The 16,596-nt window shown below is 33.6% G+C and overlaps 1 protein-coding gene across 2 annotated transcripts; it reads left to right on the top strand.

Moving 5' to 3' along the window:
- Nucleotides 1-12,298: 12,298 nt before the first annotated feature.
- On the top strand, nt 12,299-13,436 carry LOC143633255 (transcription factor TCP7-like). Of its 2 annotated transcripts, XM_077101595.1 has the most exons (2): nt 12,299-12,658; nt 12,710-13,436. In XM_077101595.1, the coding sequence occupies exons 1-2, from the start codon at nt 12,338-12,340 to the stop codon at nt 13,070-13,072; spliced, it is 684 nt and encodes a 227-aa protein (XP_076957710.1). In that variant the 5' UTR covers nt 12,299-12,337; the 3' UTR covers nt 13,073-13,436. The 2 variants fall into 2 exon arrangements, with proteins under 2 accessions (XP_076957710.1, XP_076957709.1); XM_077101594.1 differs by having other exon boundaries at nt 12,299-13,436.
- Nucleotides 13,437-16,596: the final 3,160 nt, after the last annotated feature.

Below are 16,596 nucleotides of genomic sequence, written 5' to 3'. Positions count from 1 at the left end.
AACCCCACGAATCAAGTTCTTAAGTAATCATAATATTATTAGCAACGATTAATTTGACATTGAAAATACGAATTACCTTGAATCACGACTTTGATTCAATATCAGAACTACTTCATTTTCTTGAAGTTTAAAATCATATTTTATTTGGTTGTGTGTTTAATTTAAGCATCATTGAACACGTACATGTATAATAATTATGGATAATTTGTACTTTAAATCTTTAATCCTTAAAGATATTTTCAAACACTCTAACCATTTAACTATTGGAAATTTTTGCAATCGTATATTTTAGGAAAATCTAAGAGTCGTGACATACTTTCCGATCAAAACTATTTGTTGGTTCCCAAACTTGATCGGATAAAACCCAGTCCCCAAAAAAATAATAAAAAGAACCATACATTCTCTTTCGTAATTTTATGCTTAATATATCTTCATTAAAACACCAAGGTTACGTAAATACGATAATAAGGAAAATAAGGGCATTAACATGAACTGAGTAACACCTAACAAAGGCTAAGAATAATGTTTTGTTAATTTCCTCAAAATTTTAAACAGACTAACAAACGTATCTAATAAAATTTCAACCCGTATCATGTTATTGATAGGATCCGAGAAAGATAAAGCAGAGAAACTTTGACTCTGCAGTCTACATCCCGCTAGGACCCGTCACCAAAACTTTGGTTGAAAGCTTTAAAGAAATATTAAAAAGCCACGAAGTTATGCATTAAATACAACTGCAATGATTTAATCTCTAAATGTATCACATTTATATGATTGCCGGTTGGTTGTTTACTTCGATATTAAATGAATAAATGGCTGTGTCAGTGTATACAACTGATTTTTGCTGATTCTTAAGAATTTTTTTACAAAGTCCTATCACTAGTTACAATGGAGAGTTGTAATTAAAACTAAACTAGTAATTTAACCCGCACGCGTTGCAACATCACATTAATGTATCAAAGTTTCGGCACAACGTTCACCCGTAACAACATTGATATGCACTAAGCTCAGAAGCTGCAGGGCCGTCTTTGAGGCATGGCAGGGTAGTCAACGGCCACAGTCTCAACACCCCGCTAGGCCCGAAATTTTTTTTTTTTCAAAAAAAAAATTATATGTGTTTTTATCAAAAACATGTGTATAATCAATGTTTCAACACAATTACATAACCACTAGCTTGGTCTAATGGTAAAGGGGTATGACATCTAACAAAAAGGTTGTGGGTTCTAGTCTTATTTAAGATATTTTAAGCTTATTTTTATACAAAAGTTTTTTACACAACTTAAATCATAATCAAATAAGCCTATTTATAATTAAATTGTTTAAACCCAACAAAATGTTTATTTTACTTAAGGCCCAAAAAAAAGTTCGCATTTGACCTAAAATTTTTTTCGTCTTTTCGGAGCCGGCCCTGAAAAGCTGAATCAATATATATCTCTTTGAAAACTAAATACCTTAACAAACCTTGCATCCAATTTATTCCCTGACAACTATATATATACCTTAACAAACCTTGCATCCAATATATAATAAACCATGAAACACATGCTCAAAAAGTATCCAAAGCTAATACAGTATAGTATATGGGTATATCAGTAATTGCACCCTTTGCGTTTCGAATTGTAATTGTACCGGCCTGCTGACTTTCTGAATTTATGTTGTCTCGGAAATTTACTTATAAACCTAAATTTCCTAGATTGCCCCTCTGCGCTAAAAAGCAATTTGAATCTTCAATCAAAACTTCAGTTGCAATTTTGCACCTCTTGGTTGCCCCTCTCGCCCCTTTTCGCCCCATTTTCTCGCCCCATTACGCACTGTCTAAGAAACTATAGAAAATTTTAAAATACTTAGGTTGGCAAATAAAAAAAAAACCAAAGTTTATATAAAAGTAAATTTCGGTAAACTTATTTTCAAGTGATGTTTAAAAGACCTTAACAATGTTTATTTCACCTTAAACTTGTATTGAATGCTTGAATACAACTATGCTTAAGTTCGATCAACTTATTGATATTTGAAGTTTGATGGGAACGGTCAGTTGACTCGGTTCAAACTGGCCATACCGCACAATAGTCAAATTATTAGACTTGCAATATGTTGACTTGATCATTGTTAGAAACACATAAATACATAAATAAAGAAGTTGATAAGAAATATAAATGATTTAATTGTTACACTTCAAGTCCATTTTCTATTCATATCACTTGAATAATCTTGTCCTCACTAATATGCATAAGATTTGTGTAAGGGTCGTCATTGATTCAACTACGGACTACGATAAAGAGACGATATTTAAGATAATTTTTTTTCATCCTATGGAATTTTTTATTAATATAGAAGATGTTAGAAATACAATAGCTATAAAATATATTCGAGATTTGCTACTCCTAAAGATCTAATCTAAGAGCATTCACAACGCTTGTGTTGTGGGTGCAATTTGTGTGATATGGCAGGGGGACGGACGAGAGGGAGGGAGCAACGATGTGGAGAAAAGTCTGTGGCAGACGGTTTGTCAGGCCGAACAAGATCGTGGGCACCTATGATATTCTCTCTCACATCAACATATATATATATATATATATATATATATATATATATATATATATATATTAGGGGTGTGTACGGTTCGGTTTGGTTAATAGCCAGTTGGGTTAAAATTTTGCTTTAAAATACATGAAATGAAAGTAAAAATATGAAATTGAGATATTAGTACATGAAATAGAGATACAAATACATGAAAATGATAATATTAAACTATTAATACATATAATACATGAACTAGAGGAAAAAAAGCTTGAAATATATTTAAAAAAAAGGAAGAGTTCGATGCGGTTCGGTTAATTTCGATTGATTCTGTTTTCAGTTATTTCGGTTCGGTTTCGTCAGTTTTCGTTTCGGTTATTGTTCACCCCTAATATATATGCATACAATTTTAATATTTTTTTATATGGTTTGTGAAAGTTTAGTGTTTTAAATATATATATAGCCCATAACTTGGTAATTTTGCCATGTTTTGTATTTTTTATTGTTTGTGTAAAAAGCATGTTACTTTTTTTTTTTGGATTTATGGTATTTATTATAGAAAGATGAAATTATTTAACTTATGATCTTGTGAAATTGCAACATTTAATGAAAATAAAAATTCTTGGAACAAGGGAAATAAAAAAGAACCGAAAACAACTAACTAGTCAACTAATAATTTTCAACATATGTAACAGTATCTGCTTGACTAATTGAGACATATACATGTCTTCATCCAAAATATCTAATGCTAACCAATTTTCATTTCACACTGTACAGTGTACGCATTCCAATTTACATCCACAAACATGGTATCTATAAAATTAAGTTGCAAATAATATCATGAGAGGTACTTAGTGCGGGTGAAGGTGTGAGGCATTATGCTCGAGATCTATGAGTTAACTTGAGGGTTATGTGAGGTGCGGTTGGGACTAAAACCAACATCCAATGTTAGATCTATTTTTATTTTTTTAAAACTGTTTGATTCGATTATTTTTTATTTTGCTAATCAGATAAAAAAAGTTTAGTCTAAAAAATTGACCTAAGATATTAAAATTGGGCCTAATTAATATATATATATATATATATATATATATATATTGAACATTTGAACTTATAATATTAAAGCTTATAAAAGATACATTCAAAATCAAAACTAAAAATATCAAATATTATTAGTTACTAATCATAAACACGTATTAGTTATTAACTATATGTTGAAACCAAACAAATAGTTATTAATGATTACGGTTCGATTATTATATTCTCAGCTTTTTTTCTTATTTTATGCATAGACCTAGTTAACTCTTTGATGATATTGAATAACGCAGGAGAAAACTATGAGTCTTAGGGTGTGTTTGGGATTCCTTATTCAAATCCAAAAGGACTTCTTGTAAAAGGATTTATCAAATATAACTTCTCAAAAAAGAGTTTTCAAGAAAAGTGTTTGGATTAACTTATAAAGAATAAGTCAATAGATGATAAATTGGTGTTAAATTAATGGTGGTAGGGTTAAATTGATGGTGACAGGGATAGCTGCAAAGGTTAAATTGATGATGGTAGGGATGTGGTTAAGAGCCGTAGATGTTAAATTGGTGTTAAATTGAAGATGGTAGGGATGTAGTTGAGAGATGCGGGTGTTAAATTGATGGTGGCAAGGTGTAGTTGAGAGCTTGGTGATGGTAGGGATGATTAAGAGCTGCAAAGGTGCCTTCTCATCAAACCCAAAAGCTCATAAAATCAGGATTTCTTAACTTTAAAAAACCTTCCTTTTTACACTTGCTGAGAAGTTAAAACCCAAAAGAACTTTTGGGTTACCAAACATCTTTTAAACAATTAACTTCATCCAGAAATTAATAAAGCCAAAAGGAGGGCTTAATAAGGAATCCTAAACACCACCTTAGTTTCACGATGATTGTCTTCTAAAATTAAAAAGTAAACTAGTAACATTTTTTTTAACTTAAAATACAGAAAAATCGGTTTCAAATAATTCCAACTATGCCCTATTGGTAAATAAAAGTCTCAACGTAACACATGGCTCATAGCGGTCCCAACTAACGGCGTATTTGTTTACAGCTATCCATGACTAACATAACCCTCACACCGTTAGTTACAGGTTGCCGAAAACCGTTTTCGGGCAAAAAAATCACATTTTTCGTCGGAAAACTCAAATATTTTCGATCAAATCCTCTTTGATCGGACCTTTATGAACATTTTTATAGTAAAAGCCCTACTTGTTGAGGTCTTCGGAACCCCAAAACCACCGTCGGAGTAAGTTGGTGGTGCTTAAGTGATTGTGGCAATTGGTTGGTGGTGGTGGTGTTCAAGTTGAGTTTTTGAACGAAAATGGGAGTTTTGTGGCTAAAAACATTTTTCCGGGGACCTGCACCTAACGACCAGTGGTGGTCCAACCATTTTAGGGGCCTAAAGGAAAAAATCCGAGGTCTTACCGGAAGTTAGAGAGGTGAAATTATAGAATTTAAAAATTAAACGATTGGTGTTTCATATATGAAATTAAATTTTTTTTCAATTTTGTTTTGAAAAGGACTTTGATTTATACAATAAAAATAAAAGGAATATATAAAGCACCAAACTTTCTTCTATATTTCTCAACAAAAATGAATAAAAGTTGTATAAACCTGGCTTAGGAAAAAATTAGAAACGCATTCAATAAACCATGAACAAAATAAAAACTTTAAAAAAAACTTGCATCATAATAGAATCGAACCCGGGTCTGGAAAACCTTTAGAAGACGGAAGCCTTGCACCTCAGCCACTAGAACACCCACTACTTATGGTGTTTTCTCATTAAACTAATTTAAATATTATTTTTTGGTACATATATAAATTTTTAAACTTTTTAATCGGGGGCTGTATTTTAGCGGGGGCCTAAATCCCTAGGTTCACCCGACATAACTTTAGGGCCGGCCCTGCTAACGGCTTTAGGATTCTGTTAGTTGCGGAACGTTGTAAACAAATACACCTTTAGTTGGACCGCCACCAACCAAGTGTTAAGTTGAGACTTTTATTTTCCAATAAGACATTAGGTCTGTAAACGAACCGTACGAACACGAACAAGGTCTTATTCATGTTCGTATATTAAGAAATTAATGTGTTCACGAACACTTATCGAATGAGATTTTATGTTCGTGTTCGCTCATGAAGCAAATGAATGTGTTCAAGAACGGTTGACGAACACAAATAAAATTGGCAAAGCCTAAAGATTGAGATCGATGTATTCATCAATGTGAATAATGAAAGTCTATAAACGAATCGAACGAACACGAACAAGGACATGTTTGTGTTCGTTAATTTAACTTTAAACGAACATGGGCACTTAATTGAACATATATTTACATGTTCGTTTATTTAAAAAAAATGAACATTTGTGTCCATTTATGTTCGTTTGTTTAAAATCTAAACGAACATAACTAAACAAAGATAAATAAATATATATGAATAAGTGTAAATGAACACAAACAAACATAAACGAAAATAAATGAAAACACTTGTGACATTCGTCAATTTCAGAACTCGTTTGTATTCGTTTTTGTATTCGTTTATCATGTAAACCGACCCATTTTGTAAACCAAAGCTTATGATATAATAAAAATGATGGATTTTATGTTACAATATTGTTTTACACTTGTTGGGTCTTGAGAACATCCTTTTTGGTCCTTAAAACTCCTTAAAAATGACTTAAACCAAACTTTGGGGACTATTATTGTCATTTACCAAAAAACTTGTTTGACCATTTCAACCATCACATGCATCTTTACCCTATTTGTATGAACCATACTCTTACCATTATAAAATCAAAGCTCCATACACCATTTTGGTTGTTCATCTTCTCCAAAATCTCTCTCAAATCCAGGTATTCATCTTTAACATTTTGCTAATTTTTGTTCTAACTAATTCTTATTACTTGAATATGGTGGTACAACATATATATAATACACACCCCTTGTTTCCTTTGGTAGTTACTTCTCCGGTTCCGATCGGTTAAGTTTCTACCTCGTAAGGCAAGGCTTCATGGAGGACTTCGTGTTCTTGATATACATATATATATATATATATATATACTTATATAACTTGTTGCACATATTAATCTTGTTTAACTTATGCTCATTTTAGTTTATTTACAAGTTCCATGGTATGGGTTCTAAGAGTCTATACTTTGGTTTAACCGTATATAGCTCTAAACTGTAAATCGAACTTTTGCTTAATAGTTTTGTTAAAAATAGTTGTTTAAACATGTTTAATGTTAGATTTGAGTTTCTAAAATCATTTTTACAAGTTCTTTGATATTAAGCATGTGGAATCCATCTATGAACTCGTTGGGAGATGGAAACCGAACTAAACCGATACTTTTGCTAGTTAAAAGACTTGTTGTTAACTTTTTTGTTGTAAAACTTAAATATTTCTCATTTATAAATTATTATACAAGATCTATGATATTTGGGCATGTGGAGACCATCAAGGAACATATTGTGAGATGGAAACCGAATCAATCCGATTTTTACTCGCTTAAGACACACAAGTGTGTTTTTAGCTATCAAGACTTGTATATTTCTCTAAAAATAGTTTACAAAATGATTTTAATCATTTTCTTAAGTACTTGGAAATGTTGAATCCAACTTGATCTCATAACATAGTTTGGACCGACAAAGCCGAATACTCGCTTAATGTACGTTGGTAGTTCTAAAACAATAAATCTACGTACTTGGTTAAGTCTTATAAATTTTTATTGAGTTATCTCATAACATTCATTATTTAGGAAAAGTTGACTTTGGGTTTGACCAGTTATCAAGACCCGAACCAACAACCCGAACACTCACTAAAGACCCGTTTTAGTATCTTTGTCCCAAAGGAACTTGCATTTAGCATTTTCTCACCTTATTACTTAACATTGGTTAAGTAAATATTGTTAGATACTTTAACCCGGTTTTGAGCAAACTTACATTTTTAAAGGGTTAAATTATAAATTCTTAAATAGTTACATTTTAAACCTCGAACTTTAATTGTTTACTTTTTGCAACAATTATTTTATTTAAATATCTTCAAGGCAACCTTTCTAAATCCAAGACTTTCTTTTATTTAGGCTTCATATGTTAAACTCGTCGTTCCGGCAAATCTCCAAATAATCAATCTTTCAAGTTTATTACTTGAACGTGAGTAACTTCATAGCCCGTTTTCTATATTTTGTTTTGAGGTGACATTTCATACTTATTCAAATCAAATGTTTTATACTTGAGTCTTAAACCACAAACGTTATTGTATACTTTACTTAAATAAATGCTCGATTTGGTGTTCTATGCTTACATGATTATATGCTTATGTGTTTACCGCTTTTGGAAGGTTGATTCATAAATCCGTGAACTATCTGGTATTCTCTTATAGCACGGTGCCGTTAATGTATTCTTATTAACGACCTCATGAAATCCGAATCTATTTGGTATTCTCTTATAAACGGTGCCGCTAATTTATTCTTATTAGCGACCTCATATTATCCAAATTATTGCTATTTATTTGTTGTTTCGTATACAAGATTGTGGCCTTTTCTATTATATACATATATGCTCAAAAACTATGAATTGCTCACCAACCTTTGTGTTGAAAAACTTTATTTTATGAAATGTTATAGGTTTGCATCTAGGTTGATTTTGGAGTTCGGTGAAGAAAACGTCACAAATACCGTTAGGATATTAGCAAAAATGAACAATATTTGATTTGCTATATTTTGTTATATTTTGTTGTATTTGACTTATGATTATTGTTATGTGATACTTTCGATGTTGTGAAATGAAATGAGTTGTTAAATATTGTCGCTTAAAATAGTGTCATGCGCTTATGGGCAATCGTTACACCTTGGCATGTTCCGCCGCCTTTGATCGGGGTGACAAATTGGTATCAGAGCCTTGACAATAGGATAGGTGGTTAGACGTAACGACCTAGTATTGTTATGCTTAGGGTCCTATACGTGTGCTTATACGTGTTTGCTATATAATTTATTGTTCATATCGCATGTTATTTATTTATAAACTTGTTTAAAATTCACCAATATCCTAAATGTTCACATACACACACTTTTATATTATTTCAAAGGTATCCTTACCTTAAAACGCAAAAAGTAGATTTTCATTGTGTTTTATGGATTACAAGACTAACTTGGATCTCGTTGTTTCAAATCCCTTAAAGGTTGCGTTTATATCGGGTTTGTAGCCATCATAGAAAACGAGACATTATAAAATGACCATTTGACAAAAAGATTCCAATGATCGAAGGTGATTTACTTACCTGGGATGGTTGAGTTATAGTGCTCGTTTTCTAGGCCATAAACCGTGTTATAAATGTCAATACTTTAAGTAGTCGAATGCGAGCGTTCCGGTCGCCATCCTAATTTTCGGTGTTAAAACAATAGATCTACGGTGATTCGTGGACTACTGTTTTGACATGACGTTGTATCTCGTTTTATTGTGTTATTATTGTTATTTGAGTCGAAAACATGAAAAAGTTGCGGTGGTTCGTGCACATGTTTAGACTCCAACATGGTGTTTTATAAACTTTTTTAGTGTTGGAATATCAAGTCATGGTGGTTCATGCACGACTTTCCGACTCTATAAATCTCAAAATCTCAAATCTTCAAGCTTTAACCATCTCAAAATCATTTACGTTTTGTTTACGTTTTTGTTATTTATATACAAAGTTTTATATTTTACCTAACACTAACATCTTCTCCTTATAACTCTAGGATTCACAAATCAAAAATCGAAATCTTATTTTATTTTATACACCTTTATATTCATTTCTTTTTACCCAAAACTTATTCCATTTTCTTTATAAATTTTAGCATGCCTCCGCTAAAACGCCAACCGCGCAAGAACTCCACCCGACGCATGGCCGCTCTCGTCGCCAAACAAATGGCCGTTGTGATTCCCGAACTTATAACCCAAATCCAAGCTACCCTACCCGCACCCGTTGAACCCAAAACCGCATGTTACCTACTTAAGCAATTCACTAGTGCCAACCCGTCCAAATTCCTTGGAACCAATTGTGCGACTACCTTGTTGCAATGGTTCGAATCGATCGAGAGTGTGTTCCGACATAGAGAATGCCCTGACGCGAAAAAGACAAATTTTGCGTCAAGCATGTTTAGAGAAACCGCTCTAACATGGTAGGGTTGTGTTATGCACCTCCAAGGTTCGGCTGTGGCTATGGCTCTTCCATGGGCCGAACTCAAGGCACTTATGATGAAGAAATTATGTCCCGAACACGAGCTCCAAAAGGTTGAGGTAGAATTTTGGAACCTAAAACAAGAAAGTGGTGATAACGCCGCTTACTTACTTCGCTTCCATGAGTTGAGCATCCTTGTTCCTCATTTGGTTACCCCAACCGAATATGAAATTGATAACTACATTGGGGGTTTACCAATGCAAATACGGGAGTCCGTCATGAGTAGCAAAACCGTGAACCTTGAGGAAGCCATCACTTTAGCCGGTGCGCTATCGGAAAATAATGTGAAGGCGGGTACCCTAAACCTCAAGAAAGCAAGTGAAAAAGCCAAGCCCGAGCCCGCTCGGCAAGCCAAAGTTGAGCCCGCACCACAAGCCATCAACTACTCAAACTCCTCCCGGCATAACAATAACAACAACAACAACAAGAAACCCAAAAACAACTACCGAAACTTTGCCGTAACCCAACCACAACAAATCCAAGCCCCACCTCAAAACCGTAGGCCCTATACCGGTACTTTCCCATTATGTAACAATTGTCAACGCCATCACCCATCACACTTACCATGCCGCCAGTGCGCAATTTGTAACCGTTTTGGTCATCTCAATACCACATGTCGATCCGCACAACAAACCCAACCTAACCAACCTAACCAACCAAACTAACCAAGAACTACACTCCAAAATCCCCAAAACCGATATGCACCATACCCACCAAACCCTCCACAACAACCCCGAGCTTGCTTCAATTGTGGCGATCATGATCATTTTCGCAACAATTGCCCTCGCCTCACTTTTGCTAACCAAACCATGACCGTACCCTACTACCAAACCCAAGCCTACCAAGTCCAAACCTACCAACCCCAACTTCCCTAACTCAATGCACCACTCATCCACCCCATCCAAGCAATCCAAGCACCACCTCCACCTCCACAACAAGCACCTCAAGTCAACCATGGCAATTAAGGGCGGGCTTTCATGATGAATGCAAATCAAGCTCAAGTGGCTAACGATGTCGTGAACGGTATGTTTTTGGTGAACTATCATATGGCTTCTATTTTATTTGATACGGGTGCCGATAGAAGTTTTATTTTTTTGAAATTTGAGTCGAAACTTGCGATGCCTCGAACTAAGCTTTCCCGACCGTTCTCTGTTGAAGTCGCCAATGGAAATTCTATTACCATCAATTCCGTCGTCCGTTAATGTATTCTTATTAGCGACCTCATATTATCCAAATTATTGCTATTTATTTGTTGTTTCGTATACAAGATTGTGGCTTTTCTATTATATACATATATGCTCAAAAACTATGAATTGCTCACCAAACTTTGTGTTGACAAACTTTATTTTATGAAATGTTACAGGTTTGCATCTAGGTTAATTTTGGAGTTCGGTGAAGAAAACGTCACAAATACCGTTAAAATATTAGCAAAAATGAACAATATTTGATTTGTTATATTTTGTTGTATTTGACTTATGATTATTGTTATGTGATATTTTCGATATTGTGAAATGAAATGAGTTGTTAAATATTGTCGCTTAAAATAGTGTCATGCGCTTATGGGAAATCGTTACACCTCGGCATGTTCCGCCGCCTTTGGTCGGGGTGTGACAACACTTAAATTAACAAATGTAATTCATTTAAGTAGATAACTTATCCAGATAATACTTAACTATTTTATATTAATACATAAATGAGGTTGCTATCATTTAAAAATTCTAAAAAAGTTATGAACTATTTGGAACTCTTAACAACAACACATTTATTTATTTATTTTTATATATTAACATTATTTAAATGTAGTTTGATTATATTTTATCTAAAAAAAATTATTGTATATATTAATCAAAAGTTTACATATGTGTAAAATTTATGTACTAACAAATTTACATGTGTAAAAAAACATAGATATGTATAAAAACTAATTTTCAAAATTGTAATCGTAAATATATATATAAAATATGATAAAACTACACTTAAATAACACTAACATACAAATTTTTTTATAAAAAAACGTTAGTTTTTAAGGGTACCTTCAAGTTTTTAAATAATTTAAGAATTTTGTAATGATACTCATCATATATAAACGAACATAAATAAATAATAAATAAATAGACATAAACAAACATAAATAAATAAACATAAATGAACAAAAGAACATGTGTTCACGTTTGTTCGTTTAATTAAATGAACACAAATTTTTGTTCATGTTCGTTCGTTTATTAAATAAACGATCACAAATGAACTTCTTGCAGAATGGTTCATGAACAACTCGAGCCAAGCTCGAGTCAAGTCAGGGCTTTAAAAAACAACTCACGATCTAATCTAGAAAGTGTAGGAGCTCAGGTTCAGCTTGTTTAGAGGTTAAAGAAGAATAGAGTGAGGTAGGAGCGTGAGTGAAAGAGGGGCGCGTGAGAATAGAGTTGTAAGTATGGCCCACCCACCCATGTGCCCTACTGTTTCCACCAGCTCAATCATTAGACCTCTGTTTCCTCTTCCTTCCTTGTTCACCATTTCAAACCCTTCATTCCATATTCATTCATTCAACACTCAACTAAACTAAACTAAACTAAACCAAACCAAACCAAACCATGTCATCGTCTGACGGACCACCTTCTAACGGCGCCGTTATCATCGACACTCAGAGACAACAACAGCAACAGCAAACTCCAGGTAACGGCGTTCTAACTGTCAAAAAGCCTCCGGCAAAGGACCGTCACAGCAAAGTCGACGGCCGTGGCCGACGTATCCGCATGCCGATCATCTGCGCCGCTAGAGTTTTCCAGCTCACTCGCGAGCTCGGCCACAAGTCCGACGGCCAAACCATCGAGTGGCTCCTCCGTCAAGCTGAACCCTCCATTATCGCCGCCACCGGCACCGGAACTACTCCGGCGAGCTTCAACTCCGTCTCCGTAGCCGTACGGAGCTCCAATTCCAACTCGCTCTCGGCGCCGCTTGATCAGAAGTCGTCGCAGCACTTAATCTCTCCGGCGCCGTTTATCCTCGGGAAACGCCTACGGCCGGAGGATGACGGACTTGACGGAGGAAAAGAGGACGGCGGCGGAGGATTTTGGGCGCTGCCGGGGAGACCGGACTTCGGACAGGTGTGGAGCTTTGCAGCGGCGCCGGAGACGGTAGTGTCGCCGAGTAATGTGATGACGTCACAGCAGGCGAGGTTCATCCAGCATGAGCAGCCAATGGGAGAGGCCTCGGCGGCTAGGGTTGGGAATTACCTTCCGATAACTCACGGACATTTGAATTTGCTTGCGTCACTTTCCGGCCCGCCGCCGCAATCCTCCGGCGGAAAGGACGAAGACAATCGCTGAATTTGAATTTACAATCGGTATTGCTTGCTGTCGATATCTTCTATATAAATATGCATGTTTTTAATTTAATTAGGGTTTAGTAGTTTGAGCTGCTGCTGCGTGAATTTAGGGTTTCTGCAATTTGAAAGCTTGTTAGTTTTTTAGAGTCTTTTGCCCTTTGTTTTTTGGTTTGTCTTTAGTGTTTGAATCGGTATTACACTCAATTTGTGATATCTCATTGTCAGATTAATTTGTGTGTGGAAAATAATGTAAACGTTCGTCGGTGGTCGTTGTCGTTGTCGTTGTCGTTGTCCTTATGTAAGCGAGATTTTTTGCAAGGGTGCCTGTGATGTCTGGTGCTAATAATAACCATATGTTTAGTTGATGATTTTGGGTTACTTCTTGGTCTAAATGCAAGTTGTTTTTTAAGCTAATTTACCGCTAGCCTAATACTTATTTGTTTCCAGCTAGTTGTTCAATTTAAATCTAGCATCAGTATAGGGATGCGAATTGTCCGGGTTTGGTAATCCCAGTCCAGTATACGTACGGTTGTAAAATCATGTTCCATACTCGGTACAACTTGCTCCATACCCGTACAATTCTATCAGGTAATTAGAAATATAAAACCAACAATTTGTAATTAGTGGATTATTCTGTTACGTAAGGACATGGGGGAAACAACTAAAAACATATTAACGGACATGATTTGGTAAATTGGTATATATGTTTTGGGTAATTGGGTCGGGTATTACCTAGTACCGTATATGTTTCATGCCCAAGAAGTTTCTAAAAATAATCTGATATCTGGACATATACTCAAACACGTTTCTAGTTTTTCATTGTGCTCGAGTTTGGGTGTATTTGTCACTAGATGGGTGTGAAATTACTATGTTATTTATTTTTGCAAAGGTAACATGACTAGAAACTTTAAAAGGTTTCATTTTTAAGATATTTGGATGCGTAAGTATCAAAACGTTACGAAGAATCTCTTCTTAAAATGGTGAAGGACAAAAAGTGTCTTTTTAAAATGAAGGACAAAAAGATAAGATGTAGATTAAAAGATGTTTACAAAATGGAGTTGATGTGGAAGAGCAATTTTCCTCATTTTCGAAATCACGTTCATAAAACTTGCACAATCTACTTAACTTTAATGAATCAAACTTAAACTTAGAAAATAAGTAATGTGGGCGACATATTACAAAGTACTTTTGTGTTAAATTGTTAATCTCATTAAAGTGATTACCCAATTGATTTCCATATTGAAAATAACGTTAAGACAATCAAAGTCATAATAAGGTCCTAATCACTTTCAATTTTATCTCTATAGTTACATAAAAAATCACATTATCTCTTTATTTTAATTAAATTACACTTTTTGTACCTTTATAATTACTTAGTCTCCTTTTCACTCATAATCAGTTTCAACAAACATTAAAAACTTATAGCGTAAATTTACTCATGAATAACAATTTCTCTCTTCACTTACGACCATACTCTAAGAGAAAAGACTATAACGAGAACATGTTGTGAATGTTCTTATAACTCTATTCTACCTATGTTATTGAAATAGTTTTATGTAACGTCTAAGATTTGAATGTCTTTTCACAAAAGATAAAAACAACTGATTTAACATGTAAGTTCTTGTAATGAGAAGTTCCATCTAGTGCCTATAGAAAGAAGTTTTTCGTATAACTCACATCTTATTTCAACTTTCAAGTATCTAGTTGTCAATTTCTTTAACATTTTTTAAAGCATATTTGAGGTTTTCTTGAAGAATATACGTTCAGTTGCATAAAGAATAAACGACACTTACCAAAATACTTAATTGAAAAAGAGTATTATCAACTGCATTCTTTAAACAAGATCTACATGCATCAATTATAACATAGAGAAAATTATTGTTTATGTTCATGTGGTTTATTGATGGAGTCACATTTAGTCTTTGAAAGAAAAAATGAACTGATTGGATCCTTGTGGTTCCAAAAGTGACCTGAATGAGTCTCTGATGTTAAGCTTCTATCCAAAAAAGAGTTGAACTTACCAATATGCTCTTTCATAAGATTCTATGAGTCTATGTGATTTGTGACATTGCTCAGTTTTAGTCCCTCATTATAAATTTCCCTCCATATTATTTTTCAAAAGAAAACTAATCAAACCGGACTATTTTATTAATAAAACTAATTGAACCTAACGACTTTTTTAACATAAACTAATCGTACCAAACTATTTTTTTAATTAACAAAACTAATTGAACCGAACTACCTTTTTTAACAAAAACTAATCGAACCGAACTACATTTTTTAACCAAACTAATCGAAGTGGACAATTTTTTTTAACTAAACTAATCAAGCTAAACTACCTTTTTAACAAAACTAATAGAAACAAAACACTTTTTTAAATAAAACCAAACGAACCAAACAATTTTTTTTAACAAAGCTAATCGAACCGAACTTCTTTTTTTAACAAAACCAATCGAACCGAAGTACTTAAAAAAATCTAATCGAACAAAAGGTAGTTTTGTTCGACAAGTTTTGTTACAAAGCTAGTTTGGTTCAATTAGTTTTGTTAAAAAATAGTTTGGTTCGGTTAGTTTTTTTAAAAAAGTAGTTTGGTTCAATTAGTTTTGTTAAAAATGTAGTTCGGTTCGATTAGGTTTTTTCAAGTACTCCGGTTCGATTAGTTTTGTTAAAAAAAGTAGTTCGGTTCGATTAGTATAATTAAAAACGTAGTTCGGTTCGATCAGTTTTTTTAAGTACTTTGGTTCGATTAGTTTTGTTAAAAAATGTAGTTTGGTTCGATAAGTTTTGTTAAAAAAGTAGTTTGGTTCGATTAGTTTGGGTAAAAAAAGTCGTCTGGTTTGATTAGTTTTTGTTAAAAAAAAGTAGCTCGATTCAATTAGTTTTGTTAAAAAATAATTTGGTTTGATTATTTTTTGTTGAAAAAGTCGTTCGGTTCAATTAGTTTTGTTAAAAAAGAGTAGTTTGTTTCGATTAGTTTTTATAAAAAAAAATGTTGTATGGTTAAATTACTTTGGTTAAAAATAAGTTCGGTTCGATTAGTTTTTTTGTTAAAAAGGTAGTTCGGTTCGATTAGTTTTTGTTAAAAAAGTAGTTTGGTTTGATTAGTTTTGTTAAAAAATAGTTTGGATCGATTAGTTTATGTTAAAAAAGTCATCCGGTTCGATTAGTTTTGTTAAAAAAATAGCCCGGCTTGTTAGTTTTCTTTTAAAAAATAGTGTGTAGAGAAATTTATAAAGAGGGACTAAAACTGAGCACGACCACAAACCACAAGGACTCATATGAATCTTATGAAAGGGCATATTGTTAATTTCAACTTTTTTTTGGATGGAAACTCAACAGGGACTCATTCGGGTCATTTTTAGAACCACAGGGATTCAGTCAGTTCATTTCCTATCTCGGGGACTCAATATGACTCCGCGCATAAACACAAGGATACAAAGAGTAATTTTCTCTATAACATAAGTCGACTCACTGATCTCTTTACATATATTACTTAAGAAGTGATATAAATTGATTATATAGATC

The sequence above is a fragment of the Bidens hawaiensis genome, unplaced genomic scaffold, assembly GCF_021521415.1.
Source record: "Bidens hawaiensis isolate Kalapana, Puna unplaced genomic scaffold, B.hawaiensis_p1.1 tig00006635_1, whole genome shotgun sequence".
NCBI lineage: Eukaryota > Viridiplantae > Streptophyta > Magnoliopsida > Asterales > Asteraceae > Bidens > Bidens hawaiensis.
Note: the sequence above shows the minus strand (reverse complement) of the source record. Positions and strands in the feature narration are given on the sequence as shown.